Genomic DNA, 26,878 nt, shown 5'->3' on the forward strand with positions numbered 1-26,878 from the left:
AATTGCGAAACGGTGTTTTGGGCTAATAGCTTTCAAGGTGCTTTGTTGAATGCCGCTGGACTAGAAAGACCTTCCAGAAATCAAGGTACAGCAACGCGCATGCGCCACTTAATCGGCAGGAAAGGTACAAGGGGAAGGAGGCTACTTGCGTCAGCAGGAAGTCTCCTGACATCTGACCTTGCAAAGACTGCCACTGAAGTGCTCGTGACAGACATCTTGTGACGTCACGGAAGAACTGTTGTAATCAGAATTTCAACCGCTTCCATTGTCAGCAACAATGCAGTCTTACCTGAGATACATCCGAAAACATTTCTGTGAATTCATAATCACACCTCCGGCTTTGCTCTGCAACGACCTCGTCCTTCTTCCTTCATTCAGTTAGGACAAACAAAAAACACGAACTTTTTTGTTTTGCTTCGTATTGTATCATTGCCCGCGCCGTTGTAGTTTTCCTGGCTACACATCAACTCTTACTGACAAGAAATAACCATCGCCAGCATCGTCTGCATCAACCACCAACAGTACCACCAATAGAAGCAATCATCAGTATAAACTATCATCAGTATCACAGTGTCAGCCATCGCCAGTACAATCGCCAGTGTCACCAGTATCAGCCATAACCGATATCCCAGTGTTGCCAGTATCACCGGTATCAGCACAGACCATCATCAGCTTTAGTCATCATGGATGCTGAGATTTCAGGATGTCTTTCAGTTCAGAGCTCCACAGTTCTCTCTTTCCATCTTTATTTATTTTTTATTCTTCTTTTCAGATACAGAAAAACATAGAAAAATAGAAAAATATCCACGGTGCCATGGATCCCACGCTAAATGTAAACTGTCATTATTCCTTTGTCGCTAATATTAATAATAGTTAAACCATACAAACAATCATAATATATTTTTGCTTAGACTGCTTTTTTTTAAATAAAGAGAATGATATTTCATATTTGCTTTTGGGTTAGTTAGTGGGTATGTTTGTAGATGGATTTATATGTAGGTAGGAATGTCTGAGGTAGACATATTTTCATAGAAGAAATGAAGCCGAGCGGTGGAAAAATCCTTCGCTTAGTGAAGATGGGAAGTCACTTAGCACTGTTGTTAGTACACGTAGCCATGTTGTTTGTACACGTAGCCATGTTGTTTATACACGTAGCCATGTTGTTTATACACGTAGTCATGTTGTTTGTACACGGAGCTCACACACTCACACACCTCCTGTCCCAAGTATTGCGATTACTTGTTCTGAAGTCAGCCTTTCCATACAGCAGTGGCCTCCCCTGCTACTCTAGTGATTGGTTGTCAACTGAGGTACTTGGCTATTGCCAAATCATTATTTAAACCTTGAGAACTGTTATCGCAGGCACTTTCCTCTCGTCTAACGAACCCTTACCGACGCCCGGTGTTACCTCATCACCGATGGCATCGACCTGTGCCCGCCATGAAACAGCCATGGAGCTGCTGACACCTCCCGAGTCCTCCTCCCTCGGAAGTGATTGCTGCTAATAAGAAAGTTGCGCTTCCTGTTGTTTACAGCCAGCGAATGGAATGCAGGAAAGGGCAAAGGCTTTGGAAACTTTAATTGACTTGTCATTTGTATACTCGAGATACTCGTTCTGTACAAAAAGTCCTTGCAGTTCTTCACTCACACTTCGTTAATGTTCGCGGGAGGGTCCTTTGTTACCGGGGGTAGAAAGGGCAGGGCGGTAATCCATCTGGGAAGAGACCTTCTACTGAAGCAAGGGAAGGAGTAGGTCTCCTCTGTTGTGACTCCTGAACATGTCTTTGCTTCTCCTGTGTCCACGTTCTCAATCTGCTTCCACTTCAAGAGGCCCCTCTCCTCCTTGGTTCCTGGCAGAGAAAAGAGAGTGAGGCTCAGTGTAACGGATAGTTTTTCAGATTTGTCTACCAATGAAATTTAACTCATTTGGTTTAAAACTGTATACTCGCAACTATGATGGCTACAAAGAGACAAGGGACAATGAAATGAGGACCAAAGATAGAGATTGTCAAGATTACAGGCGACCACTGACAGATGACATATAAATACACAGATGACAAGCTTGTCTACACTGTACCAAAGAGACAGATGTCAAACATGTCTTCAAAAAAGCACAGGTACAGATGAAGATGAACATTGACATAGGTGAAGAAGACAAGAGGGACACAGAGGACAAACATTTCTACAGAGGACCAAAGACTCGCATAATGGAAGCTGCGGACTCTTACAGCCGTGTTTGACAACAACAACAACAACAACAACTTTCATCAAACTGCTGCTGACAAAAGGCAAGAAGAAGATGACCATACCACTGACAGTATTGTCCAGGATGAGAGCCGTCAAGCCACCCAGCAGCATCGGCGTCCCCAGGACCACACCCACCACCTGGTCCACGCTGTCAACACCTGCAGTGACGTCACGGTCACAACAATAAACAAACGAGTAATGAGTATATGTACTTACTGCCGTCAACAGCCGTCAAACAAACACACCCTAATGATGAAAACTTCATCCTAGATGGTCAGCAACTCTTTTGTTCTTTGGGAGGGGTGGGGTTCGTTTTGTCTTGCTGGTTTGTTTTTATTGCTGTTGCTTTCGTTTTGCTCTGAGATTTTAATTTATTTGTTTGTTTGTTTGTTTGTTTTTTTAACTCTTCCCTCTTTACTTCTTAATTCTTTATTTCTACCTCTGGGCTAATTTTTTCGGTAGAGTTTAGGTATTTGCTGCTCTACATAAAAATGTAGAAGGGTCTTGCCAAGCAGTTCACGTGTCAGTAAATTAGTGAGAGCTTGTATTAGCTGCAGAGTCAATTCTAATTACATGTCTGGAGCCTTAAGCACAACACATTAAGTCCAGACATACTGTTTACCTTATGGGCATGGAACAGCACATATTCATACAAGTTTACTGATATTTATTCAACTCGACAGAAGCAAAGGACGGGTAAAGTAAACTACGAGGTTGCCCATTATTTTTCTGCATTTGTCAACACTTGCTCACCTGTAGATAACATATCCCCATGCTCCTCCATAAAAGCGGGAATGGACAGCCCACACATGAAAGCAATTCCAATGATGAGGAGGTTTCTATTCGATGACAAGTCGACAAATTTGAGCGACGACAGACCGAGCGACCCCAACAACCCCAGCAGCACCAGAGTCAACCCTCCCAGTATGGGCGGCGGCAGACTGGCAAAGACGGCGCCGGCCTGCAAACAACATCAACATTTGTGTCTAGGCTTGTGGCCAGTACAAACTAACTTAGAAACTTCTGTGACAGATTGAGAACTGTAGATACATCCTTCACATGGAGGACTTCATGCGTTTTCTTAAGATTACAACTGGAAGAATGATTTTAATAGGAAGATTAATTTACATTTTCCTAAGTATCTTGTGTGGCTGCAACAAAGTGTGGGATGCCGAGACTAATGACAAAGTGTGGGATGCCGAGTCTAATGACAAAGTGTGGGATGCCGAGACTAATGACACTGGTGAGCCTGTTTCTACCTGTAATATTTGTAGGCTCATACCTTTCCGATGAGAGAGACAAGGACGAGAAATAAACCTGCAACCAGCATGACAGATCTGCTCGCCGTCTGGAAATAATGAACACAACCATGTGAACACAAACTTGTACGCTTGACAAGTGAACATTTAGAGCATAAATACATTGAAATACTTCAAGTAACATGTTATAAAAGTTACTGAGGAAGGACTATATTTGAGAGCAAGTGAACAAGAATTTGTTTGAGTGTACAATCGTTCATATTGTGCTTGATTCTGTATTAGGGTTTGGCTTCGGGTTAATGAATAGTTTGGGTTACGTTTAGGTTAAGTTTAAATTTATGGTAGGGGTTGGATTTATGTAAAGAATTATGGTTTGATTAAAATAAAGTGGTTCAATTCTAAATAAGCAGCCTGTGAGGTCAAGCCCAGGTTTTCGTCTGACCTTAGTTAAGGTAACCATGGCGATGTTGCCGCTGTAGGAGGTTGTGGCGTGAGCTGACCCCACGGCCCCCGACAGAACACTCCCCAGGCCCTCCATCAAGATCCCGCGAGATATCGCGTGGTCCGGAGGCAGAGGCACCTCGCAAGCTCGAGACACAGCGAAGTAGTCGCCGACAGACTCCACCACCGACGACACCACTGCTCCCACAAACCCTATCATGGCGGCCAGGCTGAAAGATGGTGGCCCGAACTGACCTGGACAAACAGCAACAAAGGTTGTTAAGACCTCGAGAGTCACAAATATTTAAATAAATGTGTTTACTCCATTCTGTCGTCGTTGTTGAATATTTTCTGGTTCGGTCCGGGGAAGTTAAACGAGGGGTAACTGAAGGCGACCGGTCGATTCGACCACGACCCTTGGTCGATTCGTCCACAACCCAAAGTCAAATAGAAAATGGTCGAATTGATCGGTTACTTCGATGAAGGTGCAGTTGAAAAGATTGAAAAGAAACGGACAATCAGAGCAAAGTCATCAGACCAATTCTCTGCAAGTTTAAGCTTCTACAAGAGTGCAAAACAATTTCTTTTTTCTAATGACTGTTTCGACTTTTTTTCGAATCGTTCACCTGAGTTACCCTCCACCTTCCGCAGCGCCCCCTAGTAGTGTACTAACCTGAAAACACCAAACAGTCACAATTTTGGAAATAAATTTGCTCCTTTAACAGATTTGTTCATTTTGAGGTGCTTACCACTTCCCACTTATTGGAAAATGGAGATAATTGTATATGTGTTGCGCGGCCACCAGAACCCTGCCTACACAAGTGTCACGTGACAATTCTGTTCATTTAAATTTCAAAGAGAGATGAGGGTGAATTGCTTAAAATATTCTTGAATCTGTCTTGAAGTTTAAACTTAAGCCTCTAGACGAGGTCTCACCTGGGTAGACAAACTGTAGCCAGGGTGTGCTTCTGATAATCTCATTCTTGGCGTCAGTCCGCGAGTAGAACATGGCGTTGGTGGGGTCGTTGGGGAACACTCCCGCCACCGTCAAGATGGCACTGACTACCCACATCACCAACAGCGCCAACAGGATCTTTGGAAAAAGAGAAAATGTCGATGAGGATGGATGATGAATGTTGGTGATGATGAGCGATGAAGCCGACGAAACATTACTGTTTCTTTCTTCTTTTATTTCTTCATAACTTGTTTGTTTGCTTGCCTGCGGAGTTACTGACAGCTTACGTACAGCTTATTTGCTTGTTTACTTACCGGCAGGAGCTGGAACACAGGTAATGATGTCCTGACTTTTTCCTTACTACAGGAGGGTATAGGAATGTGCACCTTTCCCAGGTAGAGAGCAAATATGATGACGAGTACAGCACTCCTGTAGACACACCAGTGTTAACAGTTAGCAGCTGTAGTAATTAACTGATGAATATGTTTGTGAGGTGAACACTACAGTAGTTGGGAGTTGCGGCCAGAACATTGCAAGCAAACTCACGCTAGGGCGATGGGAGGGTTGATCTTGCCGTAGATGACAGGCAGCTTGAAGAGAGAGAGGCCGATGAGACTGATGGTGGGCGCCACGGTGATGGGGCCGATGTAGCGCAGCAACGGTCGTATGAAGCCTCCCACGCCTATCACCACCTCCAGCAGCGACGCCACCATCAAGCTGCCGGACAGCTGCAAGGTGACCAAAATGATTGACACAACTAGTAGCACCATCAGTGACAACCGACTGGTCAGCTGATTAGTGACACCATCAGTGACAACCCCGTCTGACATATGTACGGTCTTTCTCTCTATACACACGCACATGCACAGAGATAAGAGATACACATACGCCTGAAAACAGACAGACTCTGGAAACATCTTCACAACAAAATGTTGAAATCAGAGGCAACAGATACCTGCTGGAGCTTTTCTTCCAGGCTTAGAAGACCGTCGACCGAAGCGAGTTCTGTTATATTGTGTTCTACTGAGGTAGAGTTGAGTGAATCTACGTGGACAGATACAATTGCAGTTGTTAAAAAAACTGTGATGATGATGATGATGATGAGGATGAGGAGGAGGATCAGGAGGAGGAGGAGGAGGATGTGTGGTGCTTCATTATACATCACCACCACCCAAAACACACACACATACACACAGACACCCTTAAATACTTAATTGTTAATACCGTGATTGAGGGTGACCGGCGCGTCCTCCACACACACCCAGCCTGGATTTCTGCTCAAGGCTATGAGGGCACGAGGAAGGAAGAGGATGGACCTTGAAACACAGGAAGTCTGTAAACATATAAAAAATATTTTTTGTATTTTCTTGTGATGTCACTCACTTTCTGCGATGGCTACTTACAGGTGTCCACATAACCTTAGCAGCGTCAGTGTCAGTCCACCAGATGGCAATACTACCCTGATTAAAGGAAACTATATTCTAACTAATCCACTCTAAAAATAAATATTTATCTGTCTAGCCATCCTCTAAAAGTAATTCTATAATATACAAATACTTAGTCATTTCTTTACTTTCCAACTCATGTTTTAATGGTCTGCATTGTCTCCATTTCATCTACATGTATTAAAATATGTCTGTAGTTTGTTTGTTTGACTGTCTGCCATTCTGTCTGCAGAGATGCAGTTCAAAGTGTTTGTGTCACTGTATTTGACAACAGAGGGTACCCTCGTACAGACACACAAACTGACCTGACACCAATGTATGTCTGCACCACGGTGCACACACCCGCCATGAACAAAGTCGTGCTGAACAGGTGGGCGCGGATCGGGTGGCCAGGGTGGGCGCACAGGGTGTCGGCAACCACTAGAGACATGGTGAGTGAGGACGCCAGGCTCAGCAGCACGTGCTGAAAGTTGATTACATTCAGTGAGGTCATTAGTGGCAACAATCAGTGAGGTCATTAGTGGCAACAATCAGTGAGGTCATTAGTGGCAACAATCAGTGACGTCATCAGTGGCAACAATCATGAGGTCATTAGTGCAACAAATCATTGACGTCATCAGTGGCAAAAATCAGTGAGGTCATTAGTGCAACAATCAGTGAGGTCATGTAGTGGAAACAATCAGTGAGGTCATAGTGGCAACAATCAGTGAGGTCATTAGTGCAACAATCAGTGACGTCATCAGTGGCAAATATCAGTGAGGTCATTAGTGGCAACAATCAGTGAGGTCATTAGTGGCAACAATCAGTGAGGTCATTAGTGGCAACAATCAGTGAGGTCATTAGTGGCAACAATCAGTGACGTCATCAGTGGCAAATATCAGTGAGGTCATTAGTGGCAACAATCAGTGAGGTCATTAGTGGCAACAATCAGTGAGGTCATTAGTGGCAACAATCAGTGAGGTCATTAGTGGCAACAATCAGTGACGTCATCAGTGGCAAAAATCAGTGAGGTCATTAGTGGCAACAATCAGTGAGGTCATTAGTGGCAACAATCTCTCGCTCGCTTTCCGGTTTTAAATATGTCGTCTTACTATGTACAACCTTAAGAACTGCTTCTATAGGTAACAGAAAGCTCTACAGAGACGACAGACACACGTGTTGCTGTACACAGTGTCATGTTTATCGTGACCAGCCTGTCGGAGTCTTAAAATCTGAAGAGGAATCACAACCTTGTGACAAGACATGTCATTGCCATTCCACAGGACGGTTGTCAAGGTTACCCCCTTTCAGGAGGGTAAATATGCAAAACATGTTTTGAGCAGTCACTGTTAACAAAAGCTGGGGGTCATCTTTGGTCAATGTGGGTCAATGTGGGTCATGCTGCTCCTAGGTCAGGTACGAGAGGTCATGCGAGTGGGCGCAGTGAGCACCAGTGACACGCCGCGAGCCCAGGTGCATGATGAGCACCTTAACCGCCTCGTGTTCATATTATGGGTATGCCCGCAGTGTTTTAACAAATCATCATCATCATCATCATCATCATCATCATCATCATCTCAGCCACGCTCATGACGCATGCATGTACCATGTGTCTCTTTACCCCAGTCACACAGGATTTGTGTTGTGTTGGTATTACATATATAATTATATGTGTCATTCATGCGACTGTGGTTAGTGGCGACTGGCATCAGTGAACGAATGATAAACAGAAAGAGGTTTAGTAAATGACAAGTAAACGACAAGTTGCATCGTTTGCATATCAGTTTCAGTTTTTGAGAGAATGGGGAATTATTTTTACCCCAAAGTGACATCCATCGTAACGACTTCGTTGACTTCTATGCATATGTATTGTTTTGTATGAAATTTGTCATTAATCTTTTGTGGTCTAGAGCACAGATTTGATGCAGATTCCCACTTTTTAACACCCTACGTTTCTCGGGTGTATGTATAATGTGCGAAATATTTTAATTCATTAAATGAAGCCCACAGAGTTGTCTGACTATTTTGTCTGTGCCCACAGTAACACTCAAATTTATGTGACTAGTCGGCATTCATTTCCATAGGAATAGTTTTGCCCTTGGTAAAGTCAGCTCAGCTTGGCTCTTTTTTTTTTTTAAATCCTGAACGAGGTCGAAATACATGTGTACGTACAGACTATAAGCATTCTAAGACTTTATCCTCGAGTTCAGAAAAGTCAAGCTAGAAGACTCTGTCTCAGAACTCGGTCTGCACTTAATGTTCCTTAACAAGGTCAGTAAATTGTTCACACAGATGCTGTCAACAGTAAATAACACCACAAAGAGCCCCCCCCACACACACACACACCGAACAATTAACACTTTCGACGACGAAGTAGGAGTGGGTCGATGTCGTGACCTTTGACTCGTTAATAAATAGAAGTGCCAGTGACAAGGCCTTACAAAGGTTTAATAAATTGTTCTCGAAGTTAAAACTACGGGATGCCATGTCTAACCTAGGGGACACGACTGGAGCAAGCTAACACATCAGTCTGTCAGACTTAGCATCTTGTCAGGAAGGACATTCTCAGCCTCATCATCCAACAGCATTCACACCAGCTACCTGCAGGGCGATGAAGAATAAGATGGGTATTGGCGGGACCTCGGTCAGCCTGTACCGCAGTCTGGAGGAAAGGGGAAGAAGGTCAGCATCCACGTGACCTTTGTCCTCCGCCAGCCTCGGGGTCGACTTGTCATCATCTTTCAAGCATGAAGGTTGCTTCTCCTGGCAACAAACAATGACGGCAGGGTTGGACATGTAATTGAAAACACAATGACAAACGCACCAACGAGGAAATGAAGAATGCAGGTTGAGAGGAAAATTTAATTTAATTAAATTTAATTAGATGCAATGAATATTGCAGCCTGAATGATGATAAAATTAAAATATTATTTGAAAAGAAAAAAGCATAATAAGGCTTGAAGGTGATGTGCGTGAAATTGAAAGCTACTACTACTAGTAATAATAAAATATTTATTATTATTATTATTATTATTATTATTATTATCATCATCATCATCATCATCATCATCATCATCATCATTATTATTATTCATGGCAAACGCATACAAGAACGCGCACAAACACACACACACACAGACATACGATGACAGCATGTTTTCAATGGTCCACGTGTGTAATTTAAAATCAACATGTCTAACCTTATCAGCAGAAGTCATGTCGATATTTAACCTCTCCTCAGACTAGTGTTTTCAAACTCTCGTTGGTGGTAGTTCCTGATTCACAGCTGCACGACTGACCAAAGAGAAATCATCGAGTAAAACGACTTCAGAATAAACGGTACACATGTTGCTACTCTCACTTAAAATAATAATAATAAACTTATTTACACAGCGATCCAGGCACCAATGGCGGGCACAAGCAGTTTGCATCCAGACACATTAATGGACACACGAGCCTTTGCGGGCAAATATCAGCTGCACTCATATCACGAACAGGTGTGAAAGTTGTTTATCACATCAAAGGGGAGTGGAGGTTTTCATAATGCTGCATCACACAGTCAGGTTATCAAGTCTTCACAACGTCTACGGCTATTCTCTCACTCTCCTTTATTCTCTTCATCTTCTCTTTCTTTCTTTTCCTCAACCCTCCTCCCTCCCTCACTCTCTCTCTCTCTTTTATCTTACTCGTCTACTTTGTTCTTGACATGAACAGATACACTATATGGCCATAAGAAAAACGGAATTAATCTTAACAGTATTATCTTTTTTTATTACGTATCTCATTCTTGCTGGGTCTTGAACCTACAACCTAGATATCTCAAGTCAATAATCACAGCAACGACTGTGGCGATGGTTTTGCAAGACAAACTCTGGGACAGCAAAAGTCTAAGCTTGGACAATAAGCTCGATCGATAAGTTCCTTGTCATTGCAATCAAAAAGTGGACCTGGCTAACCGAGACCGAGGGAAGGACTTCGAACCGAAATGCTTGAGGAGACTACTACGAATCTCTTTCAATGAACACAAATGAATTGAACCTCAATGCGATCGCTTCTCTGGCTGGTCCTCAGAAACCTTTGCTCACCACCTTTAAACGGGGGAAACTGGTCTGGTTTGGTCACGTGACTTGGCACAACTTAAAGAAGACAGTCATGTTTGAGTAAGTAGGACTTCGTGGCAATCAGAGGAAAACGTATCTGGTGTCAGGCTGCTGATGAGGGACCTACTGGAAGGAGCACAAGATCGGACCCGATGGTATTTTTGCGACTTCTTTATCTCATTGTGCTGCTTCGCTCCCTTCCCCTTCCATACCCCTCCCCCAAGGATTAATACTGGCTTGCTCCGTGTCCGGCCGGCACAAGATAAGGGGATGATAATGATGATGAGGTGTGAATTGATGGATGAGTAGTGTTCACTCTTGTGTAGAGGTGAAGTCCTTCAAGTCAGATAACAGTAAGTGGCGCCCTCTGTGTGTGACTGTCGAGAAAAACAACATTTAAAGGAGACAATGTAGTTGGTGCTAGAGATAATCCAAGCAAAGGGTCATTGTGTGCTCCACAGCCTGCACAATAAAACAGACGAAGTAGGTCTCACGAGAACATCTGTGGCACTGCCCTCTGTCGATGCGATAAGCACTTTGTTAACAACATCACATCCATTATCGCTGTAGTCGACTAGTAGGCAGCTTCAGGCTGAAGTGTGGCCAGCAGACTTGTTTACAGACAGAGAAGGGGGGATCGTGGCACGTGTTTTCTGCAACTGCCAGACCTCACATCACAAAATAGTAAAAGAACCACAGCCCTGCATCTGTCATGCTTCTCTTCGGATGCAACGAAATCCGTTCTTTGAAACCTGACAGGCAGTGAACAAATTCCTAAACTGAAATCCGGAGTCTTTGAGATGAGATTTTTAGTTCTGTCGATACGATACAACACTGGATGCTGCTATTTACTGAATGCCTCGTCATTTAAGTGTCTTCTACTGGAGAGAAAAAATATGTTATAGAACTGTTGATGGTCATATTTACGAACACTGCCGTATGTTCTATGGACGGGGTCTGGTAGAAAGACATTACAAACCATTCTCGCAGACCTCAGGAACCGTCAAGGAACAATCAGAGTCCGGCACAGATGTTGACAGCTTTGACAAAGCACGTGCTTGACAACAACAAAACCAAACAGCTTCGAAGATTTGACTTGGCCATCTGAAGGCAAGATGCTGTTATTGGCGAGGTCAATGAGGGGTCAGGTCTTAACTCAAAAGACAAGCTGGACTTTGTCTCGCAAAGAGGTAAAATATCAAGTAGAGTCTCTTACTACAACCAGCGGTGAAGCTGATTGTCTTCCTCTTATGCTTCTGAAACAGTAGTCTCCCCTGATGCTCTTGGATTTCTCTTTTTTTCTGTCAAAATTGTAGAGATCGTAAATCGCGAGAAGAACAGTATCCTCTATTTTTGAAGTTATGAAGTCAAGCTGACTTACGTATTCGTCTGCTTAGGTTTGAAACTGTTTCAAACTGCCATAAATACTCGCCTCATACATGTGAGGTGGGTTTGACACTGACATTGTCTTTACTTCTCACCTGGTTTCTATCTATGACATAGGTTTGAAACTGATTGATTCTTTCCTTGACAGGATTCTATTACCCATGACTTGATGAACTTTGAACAGATTTTTAAATTTTTTAATTCGTTAAAATAAAACAGAAAACATGATCCGATGAAACGCAGTTAGCACTTCTTACAAAATATTGAAATGCATTCTCTCAAAGTCCAAAGTCATTTACTGAAGTAGTCGACCGGAGGCCTACATAACATCTGAAGCTCATCTCTCACTAAAATTGTTCAGACACATCTTTGTTCCCACAAAATAAAAAAATAATCTCGACTACAATTTTGAGAAAGCTAAACATTGAGGTTACTGTTCACTGTTATAACTCCCCTTCATCCGGAGTTTGGAAAAAAGCCAAGCTGTCAGGTTTATAAAGCACACTGATCCCGTGAAATCAGTTGAAGGCCATAAGGAGAGTTTGAAAGATATTTAAAAGAGATGAGTTCTAAACAGCCTCTCGAACCACCTTCAAGAAGCAGCTGTTGGATCGGCAAGAGGCGAGTGTTCCAAGATCACTGACTAGTAGACAGTCCTCAGAAATCAAAAAGCATCTCAACCGTGACAACAACCTAACATACAAGAAAAGTCTTCAGTGGCAAGCCGCTAGTCCGCGGTTCATTCCATTGACAAATCACAGACTAGGATCACTACATGATAGTTAATGTGACATATCACTATTGCTTCCACAACTGACACATACATAACACCTTTATTCTGTCAAGCTGCCACCTACCTTGTCGTTGACACCTTCCTGCTTGGCACTGACCTGTCCTCTTGTCTCTTGACTCCTTTGCCCAGTGCAGGACTGGCAGTCCATATATACCACCTTGTCCAACCCTTGGTACAGGTGGGAAGCACGGGTTCAGAGAAAGAGGGAGGACTAGTGGTAGGGGTAGGGGTAGGGGTAGACCACTTATGCGTCATATTTTTCTAGCCTGCTCACCGACAAACGTACAAATCGCATGTTCATAGATTGGTCACGTGGTCCAGGCGTTTGCCGCCAGCCGCGCATCTGGTTGGCTGGTCGACGACCGTGAAGAAAGACCCGCTTGTTCTTCTTGGAGTCCAACAACTTGTTGCGTGCAATAAATTTCAGTCGTAAACACTCAACAGATGGCTGGAGAACTATGTCACAGTCTTGCTGTTCCGTTCTGGAATGGTTTCAAAGGTGATAGGGCTTAATTGGAGTCAGCAGTTAATCATGTTGCAGATGAGCAGCCGGTCCTGTAGTCTGTCAGAGAGAGAACAGCATGTCCAAGACGAGATCTGAACTCAGGACAGTCGATCTTCATTGTATTGATAACAGTCAATGGCGACAATGGTTTGAGGAAAGCTCTCTGAACATGAAGTGAGTTTTGTTATCAGAGATTATTTAGTCTGTTTTATCCAACAGGTTTGCAGGCAGTCCTGTTCCTCTACAAAGGAGAGGAAAAGCTTTTTTCAGTCCTGTAATTGCATAAAGACTGCATTCTTGTAATCGCATTTGTGTGGAAGCAGGAGACAAATGAAGATTGAAGATGGGAAATTTATTGACATGAATACGATGTATGTAAAATAGTTCCAGGACTTGTTCATGTTTGTTGTCATGTTCATTATCAGTTATTCAGATTGACATTAAAAAAATTCTTACATATTCCGTGGCACTTATTTATTTCACACTTCTTTTAATCCAGTCTCATTTCCTTTTATATTTCATAAAAGGGGAAGGAGGTATAAAGACAATACACCTACCTGGTTGGTGATTCTTTTCCTTTCCTTTTTTGTATTTTTCATTCATTGCAAGTAAAGAGTTCAGCCAGTGCACACCATGTGTTGTCCTAGTGGCCATCCTCTGGCAGTGAACAAGGGGGAGCAACTGAGGAAACGATGGTGTCAATGAATGGTTACCTCCCTGACACAAGTCATCTGCACTTTACAATGTTCCCATCCTCCCCATCCACTGGAACACCAAAACTACTTTTGTCTAACATTTTTATGCAGTGTAGAATGCTTAAAGTACAAAAGACAGATGGAAACTTCAGGAAGTTTATCTCAAAGGATAATATTCATCCCGTTGTACTCTTGGTGAGTGAAAACAATATGATAACCATGTACACAGAGCACTGACGAGTATGAGGCCTTGACAAACAAACAATAACAACCAAGGGGCACCAAAGGTATAGAAAAAAATGTAAACAAAGTGAAAAAGGAGATTGACGCCCAGGCCAGGGCGACCGGGGGACACCAGAAAATCGGTTTTGTTGGGTTTAGAGTTTTGTTTTATTTTAGTTGGTTGATTTATTGGTGTCGTTGTTGTGAAAACGTCCCCGGCCGCCACCGACCCAGACACCCGTCTCCCACCCGAGTCTGGACACGTGGCACCTTATGAAGCAGGCACTGGGAGGTGCAGCAAAGATCGGTCTGCACCTTGTGCATCATCATTGTAATGAAAGTTACCTGTCCAAGCCACCTGCCACCTTTACAGGTTGTCATTGGAAACCTTTCACAGATGTTTCTCGACTTTACAGTAGAATTAGCAACTAGTCGAAATTTACACTTTGTGTGCCATTCAATAAAGTATTTAGTGAGATGTAAAAAGTGTACTGTGTGTGGTATTGGAGAATGCCGATGATATCAGAAGTCTGGAAAGTCTACTTTCGATTTTCCGGGAAATTCCGTTGTTGTAGCTGGTCTGGGCGACATGTTGTTTCAACGTGATGACGACAGGAGGGAGATGCGGACGAATAAAAGTAACTAGATGAAGACTTAAACTCCATACATAAGACGTTCTACCAGTCTGTAGACGGGACATGACAGCTTTTGACAGTCTATGAACTGTAGATGACAGTGAGGCTCTTCTTCCAAAAAACATTAGCTAAAAAATACTTCCTTGGCTTTATCTAGATTCTTATTAGACTTTCTCTAATGGACTGGAGACAATCGAATCGGATATTAATTAAACAGTTAGGAACACATAATATCATACAGATAGTATACTCTGCACTTAGTCAACAAACGGATAGGAGCGTGTGCACGTGCGACCAGTTGACAAACGGTAGACCTCCCATTTTTCGGGGCCAAAACTACGATGACTTTTCTAGTACAGCTTCTGAAGACTAACATTTAAGCGAACTTACATGGAAAGCTTAGTTATAAAAGGACTACAATATTTTAAGGGAAACTCATATAATTCTATAATTTTTGTGACCACTTATAACAAAAGCAGCATGCACAAAAACAACTAAATCGCAAAAAAAGACTGAAGGAAGTACAAAAGGAGATTGAGCGCCCAGGCCAGGGCGGCCAGGGGACACCAGAAATCGGTTTTGTTTTGTTTTGTTTATTGTTTTGATCGCTGGTGTCGTGAAAAACGTCCCCGACCGCCACCAGCCCAAACACCCGTCTCCCGCTTTTAGCCGGGTACTCGGCACCTTATGAGGCAGGCACTGGCAGGTGGGCTGAAGATCGGTTTTCACCCTGTGCATGTTCACTTAATGCAAATTACCTGTAAAAGGCACCTGTCACTTCGACAAGGTGTGACTGAAACCCATTGTGAGACTCGTTATGGAGTATCAGTAGTTTTAGAAATCGGTTTAAACGATAAACTTTCGTGTGCTTTTCTAAAATAATGTTTAGCGAGATGTAAGATGATTCGATTTTACATGTTTGTGGTATTGGAGATTACCAATATTGTACAAAAAGCTGGAAAGTCTACTTTCGTTTTCGTAGGAAGCTGCTGTAGGAACAGGGTAGACAAGTCAAGCAGTAAGTAATGTACAGAGTTGTCGTGGCACGAGTGACGGTGATGGTAACTAGGGTCTGCTGACAGATCGACACAAACTGTGGTGCTGGTGGTGGTGGTGGTGGTGTGGTGGTGGTGTGGTGGTGGTGGTGGTGGTGGTTCTGGTTCTGGTTCTGGTGCTGGTGGTTGTGGTGGTGGAGACTGTGGTGTACCAGCAAAAATGTGTGATGACAAAGTGGAGGTAGAATGGTACTACAAGTTACAGGGCTTCTGCTAAGGCTAAATTCTTTGGGGTCCCAGGAACCCCTTCTTCAGATTTTTAAGGGGTCCCTGTTCTTAGCCCAAATTTGAAGGGGACCCCATTGACGAAAATTGAAGGGGTCCTCCGAACTTTTAATGAGTACTGTACGCAATTTTTTGCGTAAGCAGAAGCCCTGTGACTACAAGTAGTGGCTGAGTTGATGGAGGTAGAAGCAGTGGACTTGATTAAGATGACTTGCATGTACAGCTTTTGACGATTAAATTTTAGTCAAAATGTAAAAGTGGAGGTTGACGCCCAAGTCAAGGCACCCGAGGGACATCGGGAAATGTGAATTATTTGGCCCTTATTTATCAGTTAGTTCGAGACGTCCCCGGGCGCCATCGACCCAAACACCCGCCTCCTACCCCACCACACGAAGGACAGCGACTTACAAAGCCCTCGGCGACAGGTGACAAGCAGACAGGTGTCGGACTTTGCATAATTTTCAACAGTCAGTCCAAGTTTAACTCTCGTATCTGTCTCTCCCCGTTTGGATAATTTAAATGGTTTATTGTGTCGTGTCGAGGATACTATCGTATAACACGTGATCAGAACAAAGCTTTTACCTTTCTACTTTTTCTAAATTGCAAAATGTTTGGAGTACTTTAAACATCTAATATTATTGAAGAGATCGGGAAAAACCGATTTTATTGATCACTAAATGTTTTGCTTGGCTGAGGCTCTTGGTCCATGTGTACCTGACATCCCGATGGTCGTGACGATAGAGGAGACAGACGAGGCTGCAGGTGAAGACAGGACTAAAGACGATGGCTCGTAAGAGAGGTGATACACACCCGAGGTAGTACGGTGCCTCCAGGGTAGTATTTACCATCGAGGTCTGTGCAGAGGACTTTGCTTCCAGTCCATAGCTACTTCTGCGATTGTAAGTGAACGTTCAGTTACGACTAACACCTTGACCTATAACACTGTGCAGTCAGCGTGTTCTCCAGTCCGTTCATGTCCAGAAATCTGGTGAATGTGTCCCCGCGACCATCGTCTCCCATTGTTACTTGGAGCATCAGCGACTCATGGAGGGTGTGCAGCAAACAACAGTTTACTTTTGTGCATAAAATTTCATTTCACTCGTCAGACTTTATAATAAATTTTTTCAACTTAAGATTTCTACATAATTAAGGAAAATAAACGTTGAACCTTTGATAGTTTCATATTTGCTAAGATCTTTGCTAAGATCGTGGAATTATTTCTAATTTTTTACACTGCGGCAATAAAACAATTGACATGTACTTTTAAATTCCTCTTTCGCGGGCCGTCTTTCAATTATATGGGAATGACCTTTGTCACGTGCTTTTATAAACTGAGGTGCACCACAGCAATGGAGATGCAAATGTCTGCACACCTACAGTAACCGACACCTGCATCAACTCCCACCCACCCCTACTACATCTCTCCTAAACCCTCTCCTCCTCCCTTTTCACTGTTTCCCACTTACCCCAGGTACCACCCACCCCTAACAGTGCAAAGTCGCCTTGCGGAGGCAGCACTTGTCCCACCCGACCTCAACAGCAGAAGTCATCGTCCTTTGAGAGTCTGGTCGTGTGAACACCAGTCACGAGATGTTCGTGTTTATGTTTGCGACAAACAGGTTTTTGTTTTTCACAGAGGAGAGGTGACCCAGTTCCCTCGTTCAGTGATGAACAATGCCCTGAAATGTTGACTGTGTGAATATCCTGTAACAGTGCCTTGTCTGTCTCGGTCGAAATTAGACGAGGCCATCAACTGTTGATTAACTAGCTAATTCAAAACTGGGACAGACACAAGAATAAAGTTGTGAGGCTTCCTCTGTCGAGAATAATTATTATTATGACCATATTCATGGGTGATCCATGGAGTCTCTTGATATCTGTTCAGTTCCAGATTTTAATACTAATAACAACACACTTTCCGGACACCTGCTCAGATATTATTAAGGGTAATATTAGCTGGCACCTAATATTTTCTTTTCCTTTTTGCGAGAAAGGATGGAAAAGCACAGCTTTCATTTGTTTCTGCATCACCTGCAACATGGTTGTAAATGTTATTCTAAAACCGGTGGGCAACTTCCGGGCCCGCCAGGTCATTTGATCCACCCCATCAAGGCAACCGCAGATTTCTGTAAATAAGATTCCCTCGAGTTGACTGCTCTTCTCCATCTTTTTCTGCCATGTTTATCTTCACTGCTGGAAAGATTGTTCTGGATTGCCACTCGAGTGCTGTGCAGAAACATGGCATAGAAAGATGGAAAAGTGCAGAAGATCTTCGGAGGGGACTACCTTGAATGAAAAACATGTAGTTTGCTGTTTGGAACTGAAAATAATTGTTTGACACTAGTCTTCTTACTTTCCCGACACCTTGTATACACATACAGGAGTTCATGCTGGGACAGACACGTGTGCTTTTCTTCGGGAGAATTAATTGTGCATGTGACCTTTACCCCAAGCCGAGGGTAGACAACTTCCAGTTTGATGTCGGCTGTTGATGGGTGTAGTGTCCTTCGACCATGTCGGCTCATGCAATTTTAAAAAAAAAAAAATTGTCGACATTGTTGTGTACCTTAGTCAACAATTCAGGTACCAAAGTCCGACATTTTCCTTTCATGGAATTCTATAGGACGAGCAAATGAAAAAAAGCTTTGGCTGGTAAAATTTTGTTTGGGTTGATGAGTTTATTTGTACATCTGCAAACATGTCTCTGTGTGTAGCATGTGTGTAGACACTTTGTAAATGCATTGTAAATGTCTCCAACAGGAGGAGGTAGGTGAGTACTAGTCATGATAATTATCACTCATGTACTTTAACTACACAGCTACATGCTGTCTCCTCTAGGAATGTAATATGAACATATATTTCACAGACTGTAAACGCTTGTTTTTGTATGATTTTTATAGGAGCAGAGAGTATTTTTGGCGAAACTTATTACAAAAAGGCGGATTTGGGCGACTGAGAGGACACTAGTGGCAGGCAGCTTGGGATTGTACACACCTCGAAAGTGAGGAGAAAATAAAGCAGAATAATTTTTCTGTAGATAATTTTGTATTGCCCGCGAATGATGTTATAAATATCAAAATGGTCCTTGCAGGCAGAAAGGCTCCCCACCCTGTTCTAAAGGGAGACAGCCCGAGAAGTACAGTGACCTCGTCACAGTCGCCATGCGTGGCCTCCCCTGTCTGGGGGACTAGGAGGATGTCCAACGCTGTCTTGCTGTCCACATTCAGCATCGTCTCCACACACAAACTCACACTCGGGGTCTCACTCTACCCTTACAACTCTCAGATCATCAACCTTGAAATGTTATCTTATGACATCATCTCGATAGAAACAGAAACAATCGTGCTTCTCCCATACTTGGGACAAAATATTTCTTTCGTGTTTATTTTATGCATTTCACAGTGTATATATTTTTTTTAATCTACAAAAAAATTCTCATCCCATATGAGAGAGAAGAAGGAAGTTCGGTAGAGAGGAGGCAGGATAAAATGCTGTAACAACTTTCTGTTTTCTTCCCAGTAGATTTTCCCGACATGCTCTTGCACCTGCCAGGTAATATGTGAGAGAGAGAGAGAGCATGTCAGAAGCAAATGTTGTGTGTGTGTGCATGTTATAAGTGCACATGTGTGTGTGTGTGAATATGTGTGTGTGTGTGAGAGAGAGAAAACGTTTCTTGACATGAACATCCGCAAAGGTACTGCGATTCATTCCAGTAAATACAGAAATGAAAGAAGTCATAAACTCACAAGAAATTATTTTCTTTATCTACAATTTACCTATAGACATGATCGATCCATCGGCCGCCTGCTACGTGCTGATCGTGTGTAAGGAACCTGTCACCAGATGGAAAAGACTGACAAGAGCAACGACACTTGAACTGCAGTCACACTCACCACCCGGGTAGGTATCAAACAGTAAGTTAAAAAAAATTAACAAAAATAGAGATTTGCACCCTGGTCGGAACGGCCGGTGGACACCAGATTATTGTTCTTGCGATATAAGTATAAGGCAATATGATATATATATATCATTGATTGAAATCTGATTTATTGAGTCTCGGGCTGTTTGCCCAGGTTGTCCAGGCGTCTGCCCAGACTAAATCCACGGCCGCCATCGGCCCGAGCGCACGTCTCCCGATGATGATGGAGGAGCAGCGGCTTATAAATCACGTGGCACGATGTCCGGCAGACTGAAGGTTTCTCTCTGTGCATAAAGTCACTTGCTGTCAGCTTTCTGTCTAAAGCTACATGGCTTCCCTCGTCCCACGTTGTAATAACTGTTTTCATCTGTATCAAGATTTCTACTGAAATAAAAACGATCAAGACTGAAGTTTTTAAGATGTAATTTCTTACAATCATAAATATTTTCAGTTTCTTACACTGCTAAATCCCAAAGGGCGACAACGATCTTTTTAATACTTCATGCAGGAGGTAGTATGGGGTGTACGGGAATACCCTCTGGTGTGTGACTAGTGTACAGCAGGGGGCCGACAGCAGACGAGAGGCTCGAGTGGGCGAGCAGGGCGGAGGAAGTTGTGAATCACAATTTCATAGAAACTGGATCATGTTAGAGGTCATGGATCTTACCCGGAGCTGTACTGTTATACGCATGGTTGATAGTGAAAGGACAAAAACCTAGATAATTTCCCCCTTCATCGACGACGACGACGACGACGACGATGATGATGACGACGACGACGACGACGATGATGATGATGTATCAAGTTTTTTGGTTTTTTTGCCAATGACGACCCAAAGATTATGCTTTAAGATCCTAAGACCCTATACTGTTAAAGACGACTTCTAGTCTGTAATAATTTCCTTTAAATTTTTCTCTCTCACATGAGCGCACGCGTACATGGTGCTCTCTGTCTCTTTCTCACACACAAACATCAGCAACTGGTGTAAGCACCAGCTCTGGCAGTGATAGTTTATTTTATTCATTTCACAGAGTATATATATATAATTTACAAAAAAATTTCTCATCCCATATGAGAGAGAAGAAAGACGTTCGGTAGATAGGAGGCAGTATAAAATACTGTAACGACTTTCTGTTTTTTTCCCAGTAGATATTCCCGACATTCTCTTGCACCTGCCAAGTACTGTATGTGAGAGAGAGAGAGCATGTCGTGACATCAACAAAAGCAAATGGTGTGTGTGTGTGTGCATGTTACAAGTGTGTGTGTTATTATGTATGAAATGTGTGTGTGACAGAGAACACATGTGATATTAACATACGCAAAGATACTGAGACTATACTGATTCATTCCACTAAATACAGAAATGTAAGACATCATAAACTCACAAGAAATCATTTTCTTCATCTATAATTTACGTTTAGACAGGATCAATCCCTCAGGGGCCTGCTAAGTGCTGATGGTGTATCAGGAACCTGTCGCCACATGGAAAAGAGTGACAAGAGCAACGACACTTCAACTGCAGTCACACTCACTACCCGGGTAGGTATCAAACAGAAGTTAAAAAAAAATAACAGTTCAGAAAAAAAGAGATTTGCGCCCGAGTCAGAACGGCCGCTGGACACCAAATTACTCCATTTTAGTCATCAATTCTGTCACATATTATTTATCCACTGATACATTTATGTATCTTTTTATTTGTAAGCGTAGTCAACATGGCGTCTCCAAAGTTCTCTCACAATAAGACCACGTCCGCCATCGGCCCGAGCGCCCGTCTCCCGACGATAATGGAGGAGCAGCGGCTTATAAATCACGTGACACGATGTCCGGCAAACAGAAGGTTTCTCTCTGTGCATAAAGTCACTTGCTGGGAGCTTTCTGTCTAAAGCTGCATAACTACCCTCGTCAGACATTGTAATAATTACTTTCCATCTGTATCAAGATTTCCACTGAAATAAAAATGACCAAGACTGAAGTTTTTAAGATGTGATTTCTTACAATCATAAATATTTTCAGTTTCTTACACTGCTAAATCACAAAGGGCGACAACGATCTTTTTAATACTTCATGCAGGAGGTACTATGGGGTGTACGGGAATACCCTCTGGTGCCTACCTGGGCGAGGGGCGGCCCGCGGGCCGAATCCGGCCCGCCTCCTTTCTCTGACCGGCCCGCCAGCAGGCCCGCCCGCCAGTATTTACACTATATATACAGTATTGGGTAAAACTGAGTTAACTATATTAGTCCGGCTCTCTAAAACCATCCCAATTTCTCATGCGGCCCCTTGGGAAAATTAATTGCCCACCCCTGCTCTGGTGTGTGACTGGTGTACAGCAGGGGGCCTACAGCAGAGGAGAGGCTAAGAGTGGGCGAGCAGGTCGAAGGAAGTTGTGAATCACAATTTCACAGAAACTGGATCATGTTACAGAGGTCATTGACCTTTCATGGACCTGTACCGTTACACCCATGGTTGATAGTAAAAGAAAAGAAACCCAATTTCCCCTTCATCGACGACTACGACGACGACGATGAGGAGGAGGAGGAGAAGAAGGGGGAGGAGTAGGAGGAGGATGTATCAAGTTATTTTTTGCCAACGACGACCCAAAGATTATGCTTTAAGATCCTATAATGTTAAAGACGACTTCTAGTCTGTAATAATTTCCTTTAAATTTCTCTCTCTCGTGAGCGCTCGTACATGGCGCTCTCTCTCACACACACACATCAGCAACTGCTGTAAGCACAGCTCTGGCAGTGATAGCGGAGGAACAGACATCGTGGTTGTGCAACTGATGACTTGAGATCGTCAACATGCGAAGGGAGTTAATCACACCCTAGGCACGGTCTAGCTTCGTGTTCCAGATAACGGAAACGCCGACGAAAGCTCATAAGCAAACTCCTGGCTCTGCCGAGCCAACAACGTATTTACAATACACAGTGGCGCCACCATGCAGGTTGTGCACGAGCGAGACAATCAGCTCCCCTGCTCCACAGGCTGGAGGGTGAGCGCAGGTCACTGCTTCTTACAGTCTGGTGATGTGTCCCCCGGCCAGGAAACGCCTCTGTTTGTGATGACACTGGTTTGTTTGTTTGTTTGTTTGTTTGTTTGTTTTTTTGTTAGTTCGTTTGTTTAATGAAGACGAGAGTGCGAAATGTAAGAGGTAGGTAGTGTGGTTACCTCAATTGCAGTCATCAAATTAAAAATTAACGACCATTTTAAGAGGCTTGCATGTTCGCGTTCAAGCATTGTGTATACATCTTGTTCGTGAGAGCATGGATGTGTATGTGTAATACAAGTTCGTGGTGGAGTGTGTTTGGTGAACTCAGGTCAGGCCTTGTCCTTATAATCATCCAGTTCTGGAGTAAAACTGTCTGCCACCATACTTCGTCTTTCTCATTTGATTTGTAAAACTCGACCATCCTCTGGAAATCATTCATGCTTGCTTCTAATTTACTTAGTTAATTGCAGACACAGACTCCCGCAAAGATATCCCGTGTTTGGACGATTGCTTTGCAGAGAGGGTTCATCAGATCAGCTCACTGAATGGCTTTTAAAACCGCTTACATGAGTTAATGTTGAAGGTTTTTCTCTTAAAAAATATTCTTCAGAGATATAATTCGTGGTATTCATCAGATTTGCAGGCAGTTATAAATTTCCCACTTATATTTATTGCTCTTTTTTTCCTGGGTGGAGGCAGACGACTCAGTTTTCATTTACATCTGAATTAATTGAAAGACCGTTTTCAGGGGAGATAATGCGAGAGCTGGTCAGAGTGACCCAGGAATAGCGTCCCTTTACTGGGTGTTTTTCTGTTGCCGGGTGCAAACCCACACCACCCGCTGTGTCGCTGTCTGCAGCGCGGCTTCGAGTACAAACATACATTGAGCATCTTGTACTTATGTTTACTTGTACATACTTCCCTACCATACCTTCACAGGTAAATGTCGATTGAATCATTTCATCAATATTTATATCAATATGTGTCTAGGAATGAGTTCACAGAAGAAATTTATTCTCTGAAAACCTGTGGCCTGGTGACGGACGAGTGTCACTGTTGTCGCTTCACTTCTGCCTGGTGACTGACCAGAGCTGCTGCCATGAGTTCACGTCTGCTGCGCTCCATCGACTGGTCACGTGACGCCTCGTCAGTCTCGGGATGAAACTGAACAAATGTTGAATATGTTCGCATTGTTTGTGTGTGCGTCTGTGTGTGTGTGAAGCATGATGTGGTGTACGGTGGCAGAAACACATCATTGCGATTGTAACAGAGATTGCCCAACACAAACACAAACAGTGGATGTCCTTGATGTTGCGGAGTCTAGTTTACACCTACAGACAGAAAGACTCAGTCCATGTTGACACCAACTCTCGTGTGACACGCTGGACGCGAGAAACTGTGAGATGACAGCAGAACACAAGCCCGTAGCTATGTCAGTGTGACAGTGACATATGTCAAACACCAAATATTGTGACATGACATCTGATTTGTCGTCTATCTTCACCTGTGGGCTGTTAAAAGTGCTTTAATATGGACATGTAACTTTTTATTCATTGATTTGAATTTGATTTTTGTTTGTTTGTTTTTTTGTTTGTTTGTTTGTTTGTTTGTTTGTTTGTTTGTTTGTTTGTTTTATCTGTATATTCCTCGTACCGCTCAGCAAAGTGACATGCCCAGTTATAATAGTAAATTGAACATTAGCCAGCAAACCTAAAACACACCATCACTTACTTCTTTAAAGTACAAAGCATCGAGAGTAAAACACATCACGGAAGCCAGCACACAAAGAATTATAATAATAAATACAAAACTACTGCATAGTAAGGCGCAATTCTAAATGTTTACAAACCCATTTTGCATACTGAAAAAAAAATCCAAATCTTTTTATTCTTCTCAAGACTATCACATCCCCTTTGGAAAAATTGAATGAATATTTGTAACTACGTGACACGTTACATTGAGCATGGACCGTAAAGCTTACATGACATCTTGTAAATATGTAATACACAGGAAGTGTAGAACAAGGTATAAACTAAATAAAAAGGCGCACCACACCGCGGCTACCGGGCACTACATTCATCAAACGCATTTCCCCGCGGAGTCAGACTCGCGTACAGATGCACACACGCACCTACACAAACACATGAACCTACACATTAACACATGAACACACGCACCTACACAAACACGTACACATGCACCTACACATTAACACATATACCTACACAAACAGATGATCACATGCACTTACACAAACACATGTACCTACATTAACACATGTACACATGTACCTACACAAACACATGTACCTACACTAACACACCTACACATGTACCTAACACATGTACATTCTCATACACACAGCCACACAGACGAGAGCACAAACGTGATGGTGATTTATCCATCAGACGGATTCTATTCCTGTCCTGATCTTTTGTCGACATTCACAGTCAAGGGTAGGAAGCTCTTGACATTTCGTTAAAGTCGACTTCGCTGACGGGTTTACGCTTAACGCCGGAGGAAGGGGGAAGGGTCCTCCCGACCTCTTGCTGACAGGGGCAAGTCTGCACAGCATCGTGTGTAAACCTGCAGCACGTTGTTCTTCTATTCCACCCCATTCCCACCTCATTTCCACCCCATTCCCACCCACTCCCACCCCACCCCGACAATCGTCATCACACCAGTATGTGCATCTCGGGGGCGAGCTGAACTTTCAACGACCGGAGAACAGTTACGTGCGGCGTCAGACGAATGCAGTAGAAACTGCTGCTGCAATATAGGTGTAGATGGAAGCTATATTTGTTTCTGTTGACTGAATTAAGCTCGTGACGTCGCGTTTGTACACACATTCACCTTATTAACATATGATCCCCGCTCTATCATTGGCTGAGGCCTTCGCAGTTTTAACGTGTCCGTGGTGATGACTTCTCTCTGCTGATATCTGTAGGGGTGTCTCCAATAATAATAATAATGATAATAATAATTAGAACATTTATACAGGGCCTTGCTGGACACATACAGGAGCATGCAAAATGCACATCCTCATTAAAAAGAAAACCGTAATGAGTTTAGAAGTCGTTAGAAGGAAAGCTTAATCGACTGATAGAATACTTTTAAAAGCGGTGAACTGTTCATGAGTCGCAAATCCAAACTCTTTCACAGATCGTTTTAGTCTGGAGAAATGATATCACGGAAGCTAGATGTCTACTATATGTATGCAAGAACACCAAAGTAATTTAATAATAGTCACAAATCATAGCCACAATAATAGTCACAACCGGTAAATGCAGTCGTATAGCATCTTTCCACAAGTTAACATCTCAAGAACGAAAAAGGGTTTTCACCCAGACTTTTGTAGACAGCATCTGTTAGTGAGTTGAGCTCAGATATCAGGACAACCTGCAGCTTTCTCCACCTCTAGGTGCAGACGAACTATGTGGCAGTCCCGGCAGATGGTTGTGATGGTGAGACGAGTGCATGCTTCAAATTCTTTGAATGTTTTCCATTTTAATGTTGTTAGCAGAAGCATGTTCTCGTGTTTTATTTCTCTAAGCAGCTCGTGTTTTTGATGAATATCTATTATATCGTCGTGCTCTCCAGAAAGTGCCAGACTTTTGGTATTGGCTTGGTGTGGAATCTGGTATCATATGGTGTGACGTGGTGTGACGTGGTGTAACGGGATGTAACGGGGTGTGACGTGGTGTAACACCATGAAGCTAGCGCTAATATTATTTTAATGCCACATATCAGCAGCTGATACTGAAATAAACTCTCGTCGCTTGAAGCTCACTTGTCCTGATCACTTTTCTAGCTGTGTGTACTGGAGACAGACAGCTGTACTGCTGTGTATACTGGAGACAGACAGCTGTACTGCTGTGTATACTGGAGACAGACAGCTGTACTGCTGTGTATACTAGAGAGAGCTGCATATACTAGAGACGATTGTAGGTAAAACAGATAGCTGTACACTTTAAAAAAACTGCTAGAAGTTTCTTAAAGATTCAGCTTTGAGTGTCTGTGAGTTA

The 26,878-nt window shown here is 43.1% G+C and overlaps 1 protein-coding gene across 2 annotated transcripts; it reads right to left on the reverse strand.

Moving 5' to 3' along the window:
• Nucleotides 1-729: 729 nt before the first annotated feature.
• LOC112564772 (solute carrier family 23 member 2-like) lies at nt 730-12,802 on the reverse strand. Of its 2 annotated transcripts, none has more exons than XM_025239841.1 (14): nt 12,670-12,802; nt 9,527-9,612; nt 8,928-9,089; nt 6,653-6,810; nt 6,127-6,235; nt 5,858-5,946; nt 5,449-5,630; nt 5,217-5,331; nt 4,884-5,040; nt 3,949-4,202; nt 3,530-3,595; nt 3,001-3,208; nt 2,310-2,405; nt 730-1,850 (listed from the first exon to the last, which is right to left on the reverse strand). In XM_025239841.1, the coding sequence occupies exons 7-14, from the start codon at nt 5,613-5,615 to the stop codon at nt 1,645-1,647; spliced, it is 1,269 nt and encodes a 422-aa protein (XP_025095626.1). In that variant the 5' UTR covers nt 5,616-5,630; nt 5,858-5,946; nt 6,127-6,235; nt 6,653-6,810; nt 8,928-9,089; nt 9,527-9,612; nt 12,670-12,802; the 3' UTR covers nt 730-1,644. The 2 variants fall into 2 exon arrangements, with proteins under 2 accessions (XP_025095626.1, XP_025095627.1); XM_025239842.1 differs by having other exon boundaries at nt 9,527-9,620; nt 12,670-12,728.
• Between the last annotated feature and the right edge of the window lie 14,076 nt (nt 12,803-26,878).

Source organism: Pomacea canaliculata, linkage group LG5, assembly GCF_003073045.1.
Source record: "Pomacea canaliculata isolate SZHN2017 linkage group LG5, ASM307304v1, whole genome shotgun sequence".
In the NCBI taxonomy this organism is placed as follows: domain Eukaryota; kingdom Metazoa; phylum Mollusca; class Gastropoda; order Architaenioglossa; family Ampullariidae; genus Pomacea; species Pomacea canaliculata.

Bases quoted from the DNA above. Each gene is read 5' to 3' on its own strand.
- LOC112564772 (XM_025239841.1), bottom strand. From the start codon at position 5,615: ATGGTGGCGTCGCTGCTGGAGGTGGTGATAGGCGTGGGAGGCTTCATA. The intron at 5,332-5,448 runs GTGAGTTTGCTT...GTGTGTCTACAG, and splicing joins AACCCTCCCATCGCCCTAGC to GAGTGCTGTACTCGTCATCA. The intron at 4,203-4,883 runs GTGAGACCTCGT...CTGTTTGTCCAG, and splicing joins GCTACAGTTTGTCTACCCAG to GTCAGTTCGGGCCACCATCT.